The following is a 15623-nucleotide window of genomic DNA, read 5'->3' on the forward strand; positions in this document are numbered from 1 at the left end:
TTACGTGTCTGATAAACTTTGACTTCATATAAATGTAATAGTCGACTCTGAACTCATAACTATTCAATTAATTGTTTTTGTAGGTGTCACGGTAGAAAGTGATTAAGGCTGCAGATTACGTAGTTCGGCGTGCGTGGTGACGCAGGTTTATCGGGTTTGAGTCTCGATCCTTACTCACTTTACTTGCAAAATTCTAATGACTGGTAAATTAAAAAAAAAACCATGTAGCAGCTTCAAAAAAACATGCTTAATATTTAAAAAATTAAGCCACTTTGGCTTTATACATTAAGAATTCTTGTACGAGGCGTATGCGTTAGCAGCACACACTGGGCTCGGATAAAGTGATTGGGAAAACACAATAAAACACAATAAAATCAAACAGCATAAAAATAACAACTTTTAATATCACTCACAGGCCAAGAAAACACAGTTAATATACACAAAAATTGTAAAGGTCAAATTTATACCGGAGAAAATAAATACTGTCTATATTCTTAAAGCAACGAACTATTGAAATATATAAAGGTGAAGAATGTAGAAAGAAAAGAGTCAAGTTGAATAACACGATATGTAAACACGCACTGTCCTTGAGCTCGCAAGAGATTTTGAAAGTTACTCGAAATAAATGTGACACTGAAAGCACTGATAGAGTATAACTGATTGAACTATTGAATAACTATAAATCACTGTCTGTTAAAAATACACAATTACTGTCTGTGGAAATACACTAGAGTTTCACTGAGTCTTGCTGTTGATAATCACTGGTAGTTCGATGAGATTAACTATTTGAGCTGGTCTGCAAATTATGCAATGAGCAACTCAAACAAAGCACTAAGTGCACTGCACTGCACAACTGAGTTTTGTCCACTGTATAGCGAGAGTTAATCAGAAGATTTACACTAGAATTTAAGGTGATGTATGCACCTTTGAATGCTAGAGTTTGGCAACGTAACTTAAGAGAGTCTTTCTTCAACGAGAGCTGAGTATAATCTGGCGCTTACAGTATACAAAGCTTGCCGCGTGAATACGCACACACACACCTGCAGCGCGCCAAGTCAACCAAGCGCACACGCACAGAGCGTTGAGCCGCCAGAGACAACAAATATACACAATGTATACAAAAGCCGGGCCTACTGTCGGTCGCTCTCATTTCCAACAATTCTCTTAATTGTCACTTATTGATGTGCATCAGTCTTATAAATCTACCTATTAGTCTAGTAAACATTAAAAAAAAACTAGGTGTGGGTCTCAGGACCCCCGGCAGAAGTGAAACTTCCAACTCAAATATTATTAAACTTGGTATAACTGAAACTGAGAAAATTAGATCACACTTAATTTCAATATGTCTTTAAGAATCCGATATTGAAATAGTAAAAATTTTATTATTACGTATTCGAGCATGCGAGTGTATAAAACACATATACTTATGTTACATGTGATTCGCGAATTTTAAGTACTTACTTCCATGTTTGCTATGATCTTTGTATTAATGTGTGTACGAATTGTTGGTCATGTAATGCAGAATGAAATAAAAATTTTCCCCATAACGCCCCTAACAAAGATACTTTTGTCCAGTTACGCGGGAAAAAAGTTCCTATAATTTAAAATTACTATTCGTGCATTTGATATGATATCATATATGTCCAATCGATTCTTGTTTAAATCATTGGATCTGACAAATAAAATTTTTTTTTTTAATTTTGGCTACCATAAAAGTAAAATAATCCACTCTATCTGATTAAGAAAAACAATAAACATACAGCTTTTTTCTTGTTTTCAAAAGTAAGATTGTCGTATTATACATATTTAATACTTTATCCACGTTTTTTAACATACATGTATACTTATAAACATGTATGTAATGACTGGGACGTGCAACATGTATATATGTATACGAAATGCATACGTATACTTTGCCTCTAGTATAGACACAGCTGTTGTTTTTCTCTTCTTTTCTCTTTCTCCGTACCTATACCTCAGCTTGAGCAAATTTGGTTCAGTGTTAACTTAGAAACATATATACTAACATAGCTATAATATATATATATATAGGTATAGTACCAGTGTGAGGGGAAGGGAGCAAGCGGCGTACATGTGAGAGAAAGAGAGATGGAACGGTAGAGAGTAGGCGTGCTCTGCGAAAGAGAGAGTTGGAGCGAGAAGAAGAGTGTGTAAGAGAGGAGATTAAGGAGAGGGCTTGGGCCGCAGGGTGGGTGGCTACGTTTTTTCGTAACGCATTTTCCCTTACGGGACTGTTTATGGTAACTTATTTAAACAATTACAATAGTAGTTATATGATTAAAAGCTTATTATTTACTTAGTTTATTATTTACATACTTTATTATTTAACTAGTTATTATTTATTGTAATCGTGTATACTGAAATAGTATTACAATACTCTTTAAAACATCTGTGTATTTTTAAAATATAATTACTCTTAAAATTCATACTTATAATTTTTAACATTTCTGTTCTTGCAACTACGTAAGGTTGTTTCAAAATGTATCAAAAAACTTCTTCTTAAATATTATAATAATTTGTACTTGAAGCTTACTATTTTATAATTTCAGGTCAACCGCAATTCTGATATTTATGTATCATTAGTCTCGCATACTCATCAAGTAGCTGCCAAGGGATGGTTTATAGCTATGGTTTCTACAACAGTTGAAACTTCAAATCCTGAAGTAGAAATAAAACCAGGTCTTGATTTACTTGGGCCTGTGCGACAAAAGTTTACATATATTTCAGACTATATGGAGCCGTTAAATGATGGACTTGAAAATCAACTATTTATATCAAAGAGCTACGATGCTACGACGCATTTTGAAACAACTTGTTTAGATGTCCTTGATATTTTTAAAAGAGCAACAGGAGAAGAATTTGATTTTAATAAAGTTAAGCAAGAACTAGGTGACGATGATCAATAAATGCATCGATTGTATAAAAATAAATAAAAACGCATGCATACACCTCTCCCCACACACATTAAAGCAGCAAATACGCATAGTCAAATGAATACACTTATGCAACTACATACATTGCTTAGTTAAATAGTTTTTTCTATACAAAGAAAATATAGATATTGAGTAATATTAAATGGAAAGAGTGTACATTTTTTTTTAATTAATTTGTTTAGTTGCAAGAATTTTTCTTGTCATAATTTTCTACTAGTTCATTAAATAATGAAACTCTTGATATGAATTGCTTTCATTTATCTCCCTTATACGATCTTTTATAATATTACTTATTTTAGGACTATTTTAAAAGTTAAATAAATTAATACTAAATAAACTTTTGTTACATAAAAGTGGCGCATTCTAAAGTTTATTAACTAAAAGCTTAGTGGCTCAGGATTATAAAAGTACTAATTAGGTACAGAGAGTTGTACGCGTTTGGGAGTATTACATACTGAATGTATATAATATAAAAGTTTAACATTTTTTCAATTTTCATAAGCAGTCAGGTCCATATTGTAACAGCGTTTATAGTGGAAGTAGAGTCCTCATTGGATTTGATTTCTTTACTGTACCTAATTTAAGGTGGTTGTTCACCCTCAACTTACCGTTATTAATTGATTTCACATTGACGACGATTTCATATAATTATATGTAAATAAAATATGTTTAATCATAATGTTAGAAGCATTATTTATAAATAAAACTATAGCATTCGCGTTAAACTATAAATTTTTTTAAATATTATTCATTTCGGCTAGTATATAGATATACTGATAACTTGAAAAAAAACCAGGTGTGGATCTCGGGACCCACGACAGATGTTAAACAATAAAGAATATGTTATTGAACTCGGTAGAATTTGATTGTCTATGATAATAGATGTAGTTTTCGTCAAGTAAGAGCCATTGTATTCAGGGCTATTTTGCGGCCCGAGGGAGCTGCAAAACAGGGCCCGAGAGACGTAAGGCAGCCACGGAGCAATGTCGCCTATGTGGCGAATCCTATTTTTTTTACCGAGCGCACACGAGCCTCTCAAAAAAGCGCGAGATAGGCAAGGTATTCATTTTTTTTACTTTAAATAACTAAACGAATTTCGTTGGCTCTTTATTAAAGACAAGTTAGAATGGAAGTTAAATAAACACAATTGGAAAACCCCGGGAAAACTTTGCATTATGGTCAAGTATTGATATTTTAAAATAATCTTGTTCACAGAGAAGAAATTTTTTAAAAGATAAAAAAATTATACTAATTCTAATATTAATTTATCATTTTCTACACGCACAAAATATGAAAAAAAAGCCATGAAAAAGGCCTAGCTGTATAAGTACAATAGAGAGAGTGAAAGCAAGCGCGACAAAAGACGATCAATGGCTCTCTTTATCTCACTTACTTTTACAGGTACGGCAAAAATGCCTTTTTCATTTTTTTCTTAACATTTAGCGCTAGTCGAAACAAAATTATAAGTGCTTTTGAATAGAAAATTGTTCGCACTACACACTGGTATTTTTATTTTTTTTCTATATCAAAGCGTTAAAAGATATTTGCAAAACAAACCTCAAAACACAATCTTACATAATTTTAATATCATTAGACCACTCAAAAATAGTCATTACTTTTTTTTTAAATGGGCAGGCTCAATTATATATCATATAAAAAACGCCGTATCAAAGATCATCTTTCTAATTCAGAAGTTTCTTGGTTGGTATCCATAAGTAATAAGAACAGAAATCAGATCGGCATGTTGCGTAGCACAATCAATAAGGTCCCTGAGTACCAATTCACAAGATTTGGGCTCGATTCTCGGAGTCCATAAAATTTTAAAATTTTTTTTACCCATATAAAATATATAATATATGTGTGTACGTATATATATGCTATATGTACAATACATACAAGATATTAACTTATTATATACTCTTCTATATAGCTATATATACGGGTAGTACACCTTACAAACGAGAGAGGGGTGACAGTAAGCGCGTGGAGAAAGAGACAGAGAGCCGAGCTAAGCCGAGCCGAGCTAAACCGAAGATCGTGCCATCGCACGGGTCGCTCCATCACATCGATCAAACCCCCAAGCGTGCCAATAGATATTTCACATCAAAAGATATGAAAATTGCAATATTTTCTAAAGGTCACAGGCAATTTTTTTATTTTTTAGTATAATATTTCTATAGACATACGAAATGAAACATAAATTTTCGAAAAAAGTTTATGGTATGATAATTTCATAATCGAATCTAATGTTCGTTTTTCACGCATTTTGCCTATACTTGCCATGTTAAGTAGTGCCACATTAAATTCTTATATTTTTGTTCTGACACCGCTAGGCTCTCTAAAATTTTAACAGTCGATTAACAGTAATTAAAGGAATATATATTCAACATTTGAAGACATTTTATCGTCTTTTCATTTCGTCAACTACTACCTCAATCTAGGACTAAATTATCCTATAAGGTGCAACAGCTACTATTTCTGAAAACGATATTTATATGTTAATGCCTTTGGAAAAACAAGTGAAACTTTTAAATTCTAGCGAAAATTTACAAGACTTCAGTCATCTAACAAAGTACTCCTTAAATTCCAATAAAATGTTTAAAAACCTGCAGATCGTCTAAGGAAAACTTTCAACACTCAAGACTTTTAGTAGAAACTAGCAGCACTCGGTATGCTTCGACCAATAGTAGCAAAAATTGCTACATAGTCCAAGCACATAGACTCATTTAGAGAGATAAAAAAAAAAAAATTTATCCAGATAAATACGTTTTCAAATGGTTAAAAGGGTTAAAGTCAACATAAGGAAAATGTGTTATGTGCCCAAGAAGGTTAGGGGATGATTTAAGTGGTTGAAAAAAGGTGAAAATGGATACATCTCGTGGTTTTTGCAATTTCACGCGAAATTTGATGTCCTACTCAAAAATGTAAAACACAAAAGTCTTAGATCTTAGAAAAATCTACAACTTTTGTATGGGTCATTTTTTGATATAACCTCAAAATTTCAGAAAAAAATGCAAAAAATCAACAAAAAAACTTTTTTTTTGTTTTTTACTTATCAAGATCCCAAAAATAAATATTTTTTTACCAAACTTGCTGAAAGTTCTCTTTTTTGTGTCCCAAACAACAACAACAAATTTTAGATTGAAATTTTAAAAACTATTTGAAAGATTCATTTTTTTCGATCCGAAACACGTTGTTTTCACAGTTACATTTTACTACTTACAATCATCGTAGAGAGGTCATACAGGGCTCATTTTTTTCGTTTTGACGTCTACTTTTCAATGAAATAATAAAAAAGTACAGCTTCCTTTTAAAAACATGTCTAAAAATTGAAAAATATAAAAAATTTAATTTTGCAAAAACAAATTTTTTGGTTATTGTTAATAATTTGTTATAAATAAAAAAAACTTTCAAAAACTAATAAGACCATTGAATTGTACGGGAAAAAACACGAAGAAACATATGTTTTACTATTTAAATACATTTTTTATTTTTGTACAGTACTGCTGTAAATATTGTAATAGCATATTTTATGTAGTTGAAAAATGTCATGTAAGTACATACAATGCCATTGACTTTTACTTCAATAAGAAAAGTTCCTCATTTCTCGCGATGAAATTAATTAATTTAATTATTTTCTACATATTTTAATAAATAAATCGTCTTATAATTAACTTTTGTATACAATTATTTAAAACATGCTTTTAAATAATTGAATGATTTTTTAAAAATGAATTCTAAATCTAATTTAACTTGCACCGAATTTATAATTGAAATTTATATCAACAAAATAGATTGTTAACAATACTACTACTACTACTAATAATAATAATAGTAATAATAAAATAATGGAGATAAATGACAATAATGAAAAACTCAATTTTAATCAAGTTGATTTTTTAATGAAATATGTTCAAGTACTGATTAATATCATACATTTACACTTTATATACATAAACATTGTACATTTATTATGCGATGTATTACATATTCAATAATCAGTACATTATGCACACTAAACCAACTTTTGTCTTTTCGCTAATTGTAAGTTTGGCTGATCATCATCGATTAATTGTTCGTCGAAATATGTGACTTCCTCATTATCTTGAATCGTTTCTTCATCAAATTCCTCTGGAAACTTTTCCATAGCAAGATTTTCTGAGTTGAAGATAATACTTGGTTGTTCAATTTTATCAGGATTATCAGAAATTTCATCAAAATCACTTAAATCTTTTGAAACTTTTTCAACGTTTGAACAACTTTCAGAACCATGGCATTTTGTGCATAACTCTGTGCATCGCAATCCATGCTTTCTGCAACCACATCTATTGCCCTCACATCCAGTCTCACAACTGCAACAAATTATCTTAAGTAACTCATCTGGAATAAGTGAGTCATCTGTATAATGTGGCATAAGTATTTTTGTATTATTTACAATCACTTGTTTCCGGCCCCATTTCGTTGCATTTAATGTATGTCCAAGCCACATTTGTAGTTGGAAGTATACTCTGTACGAGAGTTGAATTGCTGCTCCAACAGAAGGGGGTAATTTTTTGAATTTAAAAGTCGACTTTGCAGTTAATAATTTAAACTGTGTAAATCTTAAATCATCCAGTGGTATTTTAGATTTTTTTTATTGATAAATCGATGCAATCAGTTTACAACCATTTCGAGCAATGACTTTGGGATCTGTATTACTTTGATAAAAGGGCAGTGCTAATTCTTTTAACTTAGGAGTATTAATCAACGAATTAAAACTTGTTGTTTTTCCTTTGCCAGCAAAAGCGGATGTTGTATCACATCCAGTAAAACAATGCAGAAGAGCAACAATAGAAGAAAAATCATCATGATTAAAACTGTTTGACGAATAAATTAAATCGCTAACATTGGCTGTGCCTGGTTTCTAAAAGTAAATGTTAGATTTATTTGAGTTTAACTGATGCAAAAGAACCAAAAGATCGATGTCTTGACCAACAACAACAACCGTTTTTTCATATTCGATGACGCCTGCTTCTGCATTTGCGATCTTACTTTTTTCGGCAATTTCTATGGCTGTATTAATGATCAATGTATCTGCATCTTCAGCAGCTTGTTTACATAAAAATTCAGCAAATCTGAATGCTTGTGATAACTCTTTAATTAATGCATTCTTATTTGCGTCATTTAACAAAAACTTCTCTTGTGTGTACGTTATTTTTGTCTGTGATTCAATATTAAATGAAGGAATACTAGAATAAATTTTTCGCCTCAAGCGTTCGGCTGTTTTTGTTGCAGATGTTGATGCAGTTGAATTGTCACTATCAGCCTCATTGTCTGGATAACCATCAAATACTATGCAACTGTTATCTGCGTAATGATTCTGCAGAAAAGTCAAATATTTATTAATAATTACTCCAATCGTGTCATTTTTTTGCCAAATAACTTTATGCAACAAAAATCCACCATCGATAACATGCACTATATTTTCGGTACTTGGTAATTCATCAATGCTTGTAAATTCTTTATAAATTTGCGATTTTATATTTTTTCTAAAGCCATCTTCTGTAAAAAGTGATAGTGGATATGGAGCGAGTTCGTGTTTTAAATGCTTCTTCATGCCATCTTTACTATTGATCTTAAGGTTTAGTCTTTGAAATAATAATGGATTTATTGGAACTGTCTCATTATCTACTTTAACTGATGATTGAACACTTATGAGAGATAAAACTTTGTTACTTCGAGTAAACTTGACACTTTCAAAACTCTGACCAATTATTGATGTAATAGAATTCATGCCTACATCGTATGCTCGATGACAATTAGTAGAGTTGTTACCGACAATTCCAGAAAATATAGACATAAGATGTTGTATTTCTGGAAAAGGATTGTGCATATTATCAGCCATTCCACGTCCATGTGTTAGTCCACCTTGACTCTTCATACATCGCATTAATACTTGTTCTATAATCATGCCTGTCCAAACTCCAGACCAAAACTTGTCAGTGCGTCTAATTGTAAAAAAGCTTTTTGTTGTAAATAGTTCGTACTGATACTCATCCATTGCATCTTTTAACTGTGACATATCTTGATAATATAAATGAGCAGATTTTGCATAATTATTGTGGCCGCTGGCATGAAAGTATGGAAGCATCCGTTTCGTACATGTCAAATGTAACCCCCAATCACCCGAGCGTTCTGCTTTTGTAAAATCTCTTACGATTGATAACATACCCCAGTATTGAACCCAAAGTTCTGCAGTGGGCCCTCTTTTTTGTAACTTTTCAATTTACTTCATAAACTTATCTCTCACTGCGATAAACTCTTTCTGAATATCTTCAACGAAATCTTCTGAACCTAAATTCAGCAAGAGTGTATCAAATATTTCTCTTTCTTCGTCTGTTAACTCAAGCGATTCAAAAATGTTGTAAGCCAAAGCAACTTGAATAAGAAAGTGTGCTCTGATGGCTCTTGCATACGCATGTCCTGCAAGTGCTTTTTCAGCTGATTTTTCAGCATATATTACAGAAAAAGCTTCTTTCAGCCCACTTCCATCCATTATGAAACCTATCGCCCCAAGAAATGACATAAGCATGTGAAAGCCACCAAGTCGTACTCTAACCTTCGATAAACCAAATTCGTCATCTTTTGGATTTACACATGCAAGAATATATCGCGATTTCTGATACAAAGGTTGATCAAATGTTACAAAGCAAATGTCTTCCGAACTGTTCCGCTTATTTTCTTCAGTTGCTTTTACCAAAACAGTAAAAATTGTGTCGTAGTTACTTCGTGGATTGTTAACAATGGGGAGCGGAATAATTTTTGATTGTACATATTCAGAATTTATATGAAAATCTTCCATAAATCCGCCGTAACCCTTTGAACTTTTATTTGCATACGTTGAATACAGCCAAGTAAAATCTTCTATATTAATTTTTGGTCTTGTATAATTGGATTCGCCATCAAATACATTCTGAATAAATGTTGTTTTCAATACATCTCCAGTTTTCTTTTCAAAATGTTTTAATTCATAAAATCCAAATTTGCCAATTACATCTGAAGGTGGAATCTTCTTTAGTCTAGCAATAGTTTCTTTCGTATGTACTGATGATGCCGGAGTTACACCCATAACTCCTCCCATTACATGGATTGTTTTTTTTCCATCGAGATTGCAAGTGTCGTGATCAAAATTATTAAATATAAACTGAATAAATGATTCAGGAGAAATAGTATGATTATCAGCGTCATCTGCAATTCTTGCTTCAAAAAGTAAAGTTTTCTTGTACGGTGCGCACAATCCTAAATACGATAATCCATGCATCAACCCTTTCAATGCGTAGTTTTTGTGCATCATCGACGATAGACCGAGTAAAATCGACGATAAAAATGAACGGGGCCTTGCTAATGTTATTATACTATGAGCAACTGTAGCTATTCTTTTTTTTCACTTAAATTCATTTTTATTACTTTTATCTTTGTGAGTTTTTATAACAGTATCGAGTAAATCTATCAAACTTTAAGGAATACCATCATAGATATTTTTATCATTAAACTTTGGCAAATTGTAATTATTTTTACCATAAACAGTTTTACGAATGTCCTCTAAAATAATTTTTCCCGCCATTTTAACTATTCTTTTTCGCTCATCCATAGGATCTTTTTGTTGATTTTCGTACCATTCTTTCCAAGTTTGCTTACTAATTTTATGTCGAAAAAGAATAATGATATCTTTTTTTAAATGTATGAATTCGATTTGATCGTTAGGATAAGATTTGTTTAGATTTTATTTAATAGTTTGTATATCTGGGAAAATACCAGAAAATCCTTCTTTGATTTCATTCAGGGAAAATTGAACTTTGCTTTGATTTTTTTGTTTATAATTAATTGTGTATTGAATAAAGTCTATTGTACTTTGAGAGGCGGGACTTCCTAGTTCAGTAGAGCGTCTATTTACATAAAATTTGGACATACAATTTGAATGGTAGCGAGCTTGTAACTTAATTAAATCTGAATGCTTGCTCAAACGCGCGGACAGATTTTTGTGAAATATATCAGTGGCTTTTCGTTCTTCCAAAGCTTTTACAATTTTTTCTACTGTTTCAGTTTTTGTTATCATTTTTATTCGATCTTTTTGTTCATCACTAGGTTTGCCACAAAACAAACAAAGAATTTTAAAATCGAAATGAAGAGCATCTTTCGATATCTTTTTACCTTCAACGCATTTCTTAGCTATTTCGGCTGCAGCAGCAACGATCGAAGATTCTCGGTTGTAAGCATGTGAACAACTTCTGTGAGCAGTTGCCGATGTCAACTTCTCCGATTGCAAATATTTTGTATCCCTTCTTTTTTTACTTGAACCGATCAGATTAGATATAGCTTAAGTTTTGATAGTGACCAGACCAGATCCTCAAGCTTCTTTACAAATAATGCAAGTAGATTCCTCCATACTGATAATCTGTAAAAGTAATTATATAAATTATATAGTTAAAAAAGTTTGGTTATGATGCGGTTAATTGTTAGCTAATGCAAGAATCGAATCATCAGAACAGTCATTTTTAATATATATTAACAGATACCAACAGCAATAAGTTATTCAATAATTAAACTAAACTAATAGTTTCAAATTTATGAATGTATAGAAAAATATTATAAAATATATGAACATTATTTGTCAAAAATTACTTTCTGTTATACTTTTATTCTATACTTTTCATTAATAATTGTTGTATGTACTATGGTATGATTAATACAAAAAATTGTAATTACTAATGAAAAATTTCAAGAGATATACTTTGCCCCCTAATTCCCTGTAATTTTTCAAATGACTGTTTTATAGTTACATACAATAAATAACAACTGAAGAAATGTTTTAAAGAAAATCAAAAAATAACTGTTGTCAAAAAATTCAAAATGTTATAAATATTTATAAAAGTTATATTGGAAAACGTCATAAACAAAATTATTTTCGAATAGAATTTATTTACTTAACATAAATAAATTACTCATTAAAAATAGCATAATTTTTAAAATAAATATATATTCTTCAAATGAAATAGTGATGTGATCCCGATCCTAGCCGCATGTAGCACCCCACAACACAACCCTCTTACAACAGTACGCCATTTTGGATACAACGTCAGATATAGAAATATTTGAAACTCTTACACGTGGTTCTGAATGTAACCCAATTTCAATCAATCTCACGAAATGTTACACTTTTTTGTGTTCATTTAAATGCAAACGTGATAGTCTTCATAAGCAGAGTTAATATAAACAAATACAACTTTATAAATAATATTGTAAAGTCATTTTGACGAATAAAAACATAAAAATGAAAATATTTGATTAAATAATGTCCCAAAACTCTCATTAATTTAGCATTTACCCCTTATTACAAAAAATTGTATTTTATAAAAAAAACAATATTTTACTATCAATATTTAGAAAAGATTTAAATACAACTTAAAAAGTAAAAAAAGAATGTTGACTTACGTTTTCACTTTACATCAATGTTTAGTTTTCGAGAACAGGAACTTCACCTTAGGTTAATTTTTATCACATATAACAATTCAAAATCAAGCGAAAGGAAAACAAAATTAATCACTTAATTTAAATTTCAATTAACCAAACAAAAACTATGTATTTATTGAATGAAGAACTCAATAAAAATATACTTTCTTTGCTGGCTATTCATAGACTACTGAGCCACGTGCTCCGATCTGAGTACGCGTCCTTCTGCTCCGTTTTGCCTGCACGTCCTTTTCTCTCTCTCTCTCTCTTTTTTTCTCTTTCTCTCTCTCTCTTTTTCATTCTCTCCCTCTGTCCACGTCCTTCTTCTACAGATGTAACACCTGTTCCAGTCCCCTACATCTAACAGTATGTATGCTCCAAAACGAATAAGAGGTTCCTTCCAAAAACATATTCAACTATCTTTACTCCAAAACGTTTTATAAAATTTATTTTAAAACTAACCTAACTTTGTGTAATTTTAATATTTGGCTTTGATTTATATTAAAATTTCTATTTATAAAATGAAATGTACAATAAATATAAAATTCGATGCAAGATAAATTTATTTTAAAAAATCATTTAATTATTTAAAAGCATGTATTAAAGAATTTTGTACAAAAATTAATTATAAGACGATTTATTTATCAAAATATGTAGAGAATAATTGAATTAATTAATTTCATCGCGAGTAATGAGGAACTTTTCTTATTAAAGTAAAAGTCAATGGCATTGTATGTACTTACATGACATCTTTCAACTACACGGAATATGCTATTACAATGTTTATAGCAGTATTGTAAAAAAATAAAAAATGTATTTAAATAGTAAAACAAATGTTTCTTCGTGTTTTTTTCCGTACAATTCAATGGTCTTATTAGTTTTTGAGAATTTTTTTTATTTATAACAAATTATTAACAATAACCAAAAAATTTGTTTTTGCAAAATTAAACTTTTTATATTTTTTAATTTTTAGACATGTTTTTAAATGGAAGTTGTATTGTTTTATTATTTCATTGAAAAGTAGACGTCAAAACGAAAAAAATGAGCCCTGTATGACCTCTGTACGATGATTGTAAGTAGTAAAACGTAACTTTGAAAACAACATGTTTCGGACCGAAAAAAATGAATCGGACCAAAAAATATTTTTTTTTGAGAAATTGACAAGTAAAAAACAAAAAAAAAATTTTTTTTGATTTTTTGCATTTTTTTCTGAAATTTTGAGGTTATATTAAAAAATGACCCATACAAAAGTTGTAGTTTGTTCCAAGATCTACATTTTTTGTATTTTATATTTTTCAGCAGGACATCAAATTTCGCGTGAATTTGCAAAAAACACGAGATGTATCTATTTTCACCCCTTTTCAACCCCTTAAATCATCCCCTTACTTTCTTGGGCACATAACACATTTTCCTTATGTTGACTTTAACCCTTTCAACCATTTAAAAACGTAGGTTTCTGGATAACATTTTTTTGTTCTTCATATTCAACGTGCCTGGACTAACAGTCTAACAAAAACTTTTGAAACGAGTTATCCGTGTCAGAAAAACGAGCACATTTATAATAGTTAAAAATAATGACTCCAATCTAAACTTGCGTGACAAAAAGTAGCTTTTAACATTTTTATAAAAGCTTTCTCATTCAACAAAACGTTTGAACATAAAACAATAAAAAGATACTTGCCTCTTCTCAAATATGGGGAATTATCTTAAGTTTTTTCGCCGTGAATGAAAAAATTGGTACAATATTAACTAGATAAGTGCTTTCTTTGTAATAGATAAAGTTTTAAACAAAGCTAATGAGTGATTATTTTTATTCATTGTGTAGCAATAAGAATTAGGACTTAATAGATATTTTAATTTGTTCTTAAATCTCGTATTTCAGTTTTATTTCTCTTAATAGGATGTTGGGATTTGTATAACTCTATCACAGATCTTACATCTTTTAAATCAAGTATGACAGTACCTGTAAGGTTCCAAAGTTTCATGTTTTGAAGTGTTTCGCTTGTTTCTGCTTAGAGCATTAAATTATAATAATAATAATTATTATTATTATTATTTTTATTATTGTTATTGTTATAACTTTTTTATGCAACATCTACTTATTTTATTTACACACATGTACTACAGATAAAATTTTATAGGGATATCAAAGCAAGTCCTTTACCATTATCTACAGTGCACCTCGTAGAAATATAAATGCTTTTAACGCTCCAGGAACGTACACAACTTCACTTCTGCGTTTCCTGCCAAGCTTACGTTTTAAGTACTTGGCAATCTTTTTTTATATGACGGGAAAAATAAGTTGTTATTCCTTGTATTTAACTTTATTATTTTAGTTTGTATATGAATATATTTTGCCCTTCTAGATACACGTGTATCTTTTTATTTTTTTTACACCTTCCGAGAAACAAATACATCGATTTTATGGTCGACATGTAGAAAAAGTAAACAGCGATCTGTTGGAGGTGAATGTGAAAAACAAATACAACACGGTATTATATTTTTCTTATCTATGTATATTTCGCTGGCCGGTATGCCAGCCTCATCAGGCTAAAGCTAAAAATACAAAAAACGTTATTTCGAGAGAAACACCAAACTGATGTTACACGTACGAAGGTCGACAACAAAGATTACCTATTTTACATGAATATTAACAGTAGAATTGACAAAATTCGCAAGTACAATACATTTAAGATTTATTTAGTTATTTCGAGAACCACATGTTTTCTCGTCGTCGAATAAGTATAAACTTGTTTTTTGAATTTTTAGTTTAAGCCTAATGAGGCTGGCAAACCGGCTAACGAAACGTCGCCATACACATCAATAAGAAAAATATAATACTGTGTTGTACTTGTTTTTCACATTCACCTACAATAGATCCCTGTTTTCTTTTTCTACATATCGACCATTGATAATGGAAGGCGCTCAAAATATTGAATTTCCTCATATTGATTTTATGTTAGTTAATATCATTTTAGTTTAAATTATTCAAAATAGTAGAAATTTACATCTTATTTGCCATTATATTTTTATGTGTATGTCTTCCTACTCTAAAGCAACAAATGATTATAATAACATTATAAGCAACTAAAATAAAATAATATTCATATTTTCTGATCTGAATAGCTTAAGCTATTATTATACATTAAGTTTTTGGTTTATTCGCTAATCTTGTACATA

General features: G+C 30.4%; 1 protein-coding gene and 1 pseudogene across 2 annotated transcripts in view; one reads left to right on the plus strand and one right to left on the minus strand.

The window, feature by feature from the left end:
• Positions 1-3195, plus strand: part of Gdi (GDP dissociation inhibitor) — a 226466-nt gene extending 223271 nt beyond the window's left edge. For both annotated transcript variants that reach the window (XM_089597238.1, XM_014349228.2), the window contains one exon: positions 2571-3195. In XM_089597238.1, coding sequence (XP_089453364.1) covers positions 2571-2927 — 357 coding nt within the window. In that variant the 3' untranslated portion in view covers positions 2928-3195. The remainder of the gene's footprint in view (positions 1-2570) is intronic.
• Positions 3196-7857: 4662 nt separating this feature from the next.
• On the minus strand, positions 7858-9519 carry LOC149373398 (uncharacterized; annotated as a pseudogene).
• Positions 9520-15623: the final 6104 nt, after the last annotated feature.

Source organism: Copidosoma floridanum, unplaced genomic scaffold (genome assembly GCF_036245765.1).
Source record: "Copidosoma floridanum isolate Cflo_tuat_1 unplaced genomic scaffold, Cflo_Japanese_pri ptg000031l, whole genome shotgun sequence".
Lineage (NCBI taxonomy): Eukaryota > Metazoa > Arthropoda > Insecta > Hymenoptera > Encyrtidae > Copidosoma > Copidosoma floridanum.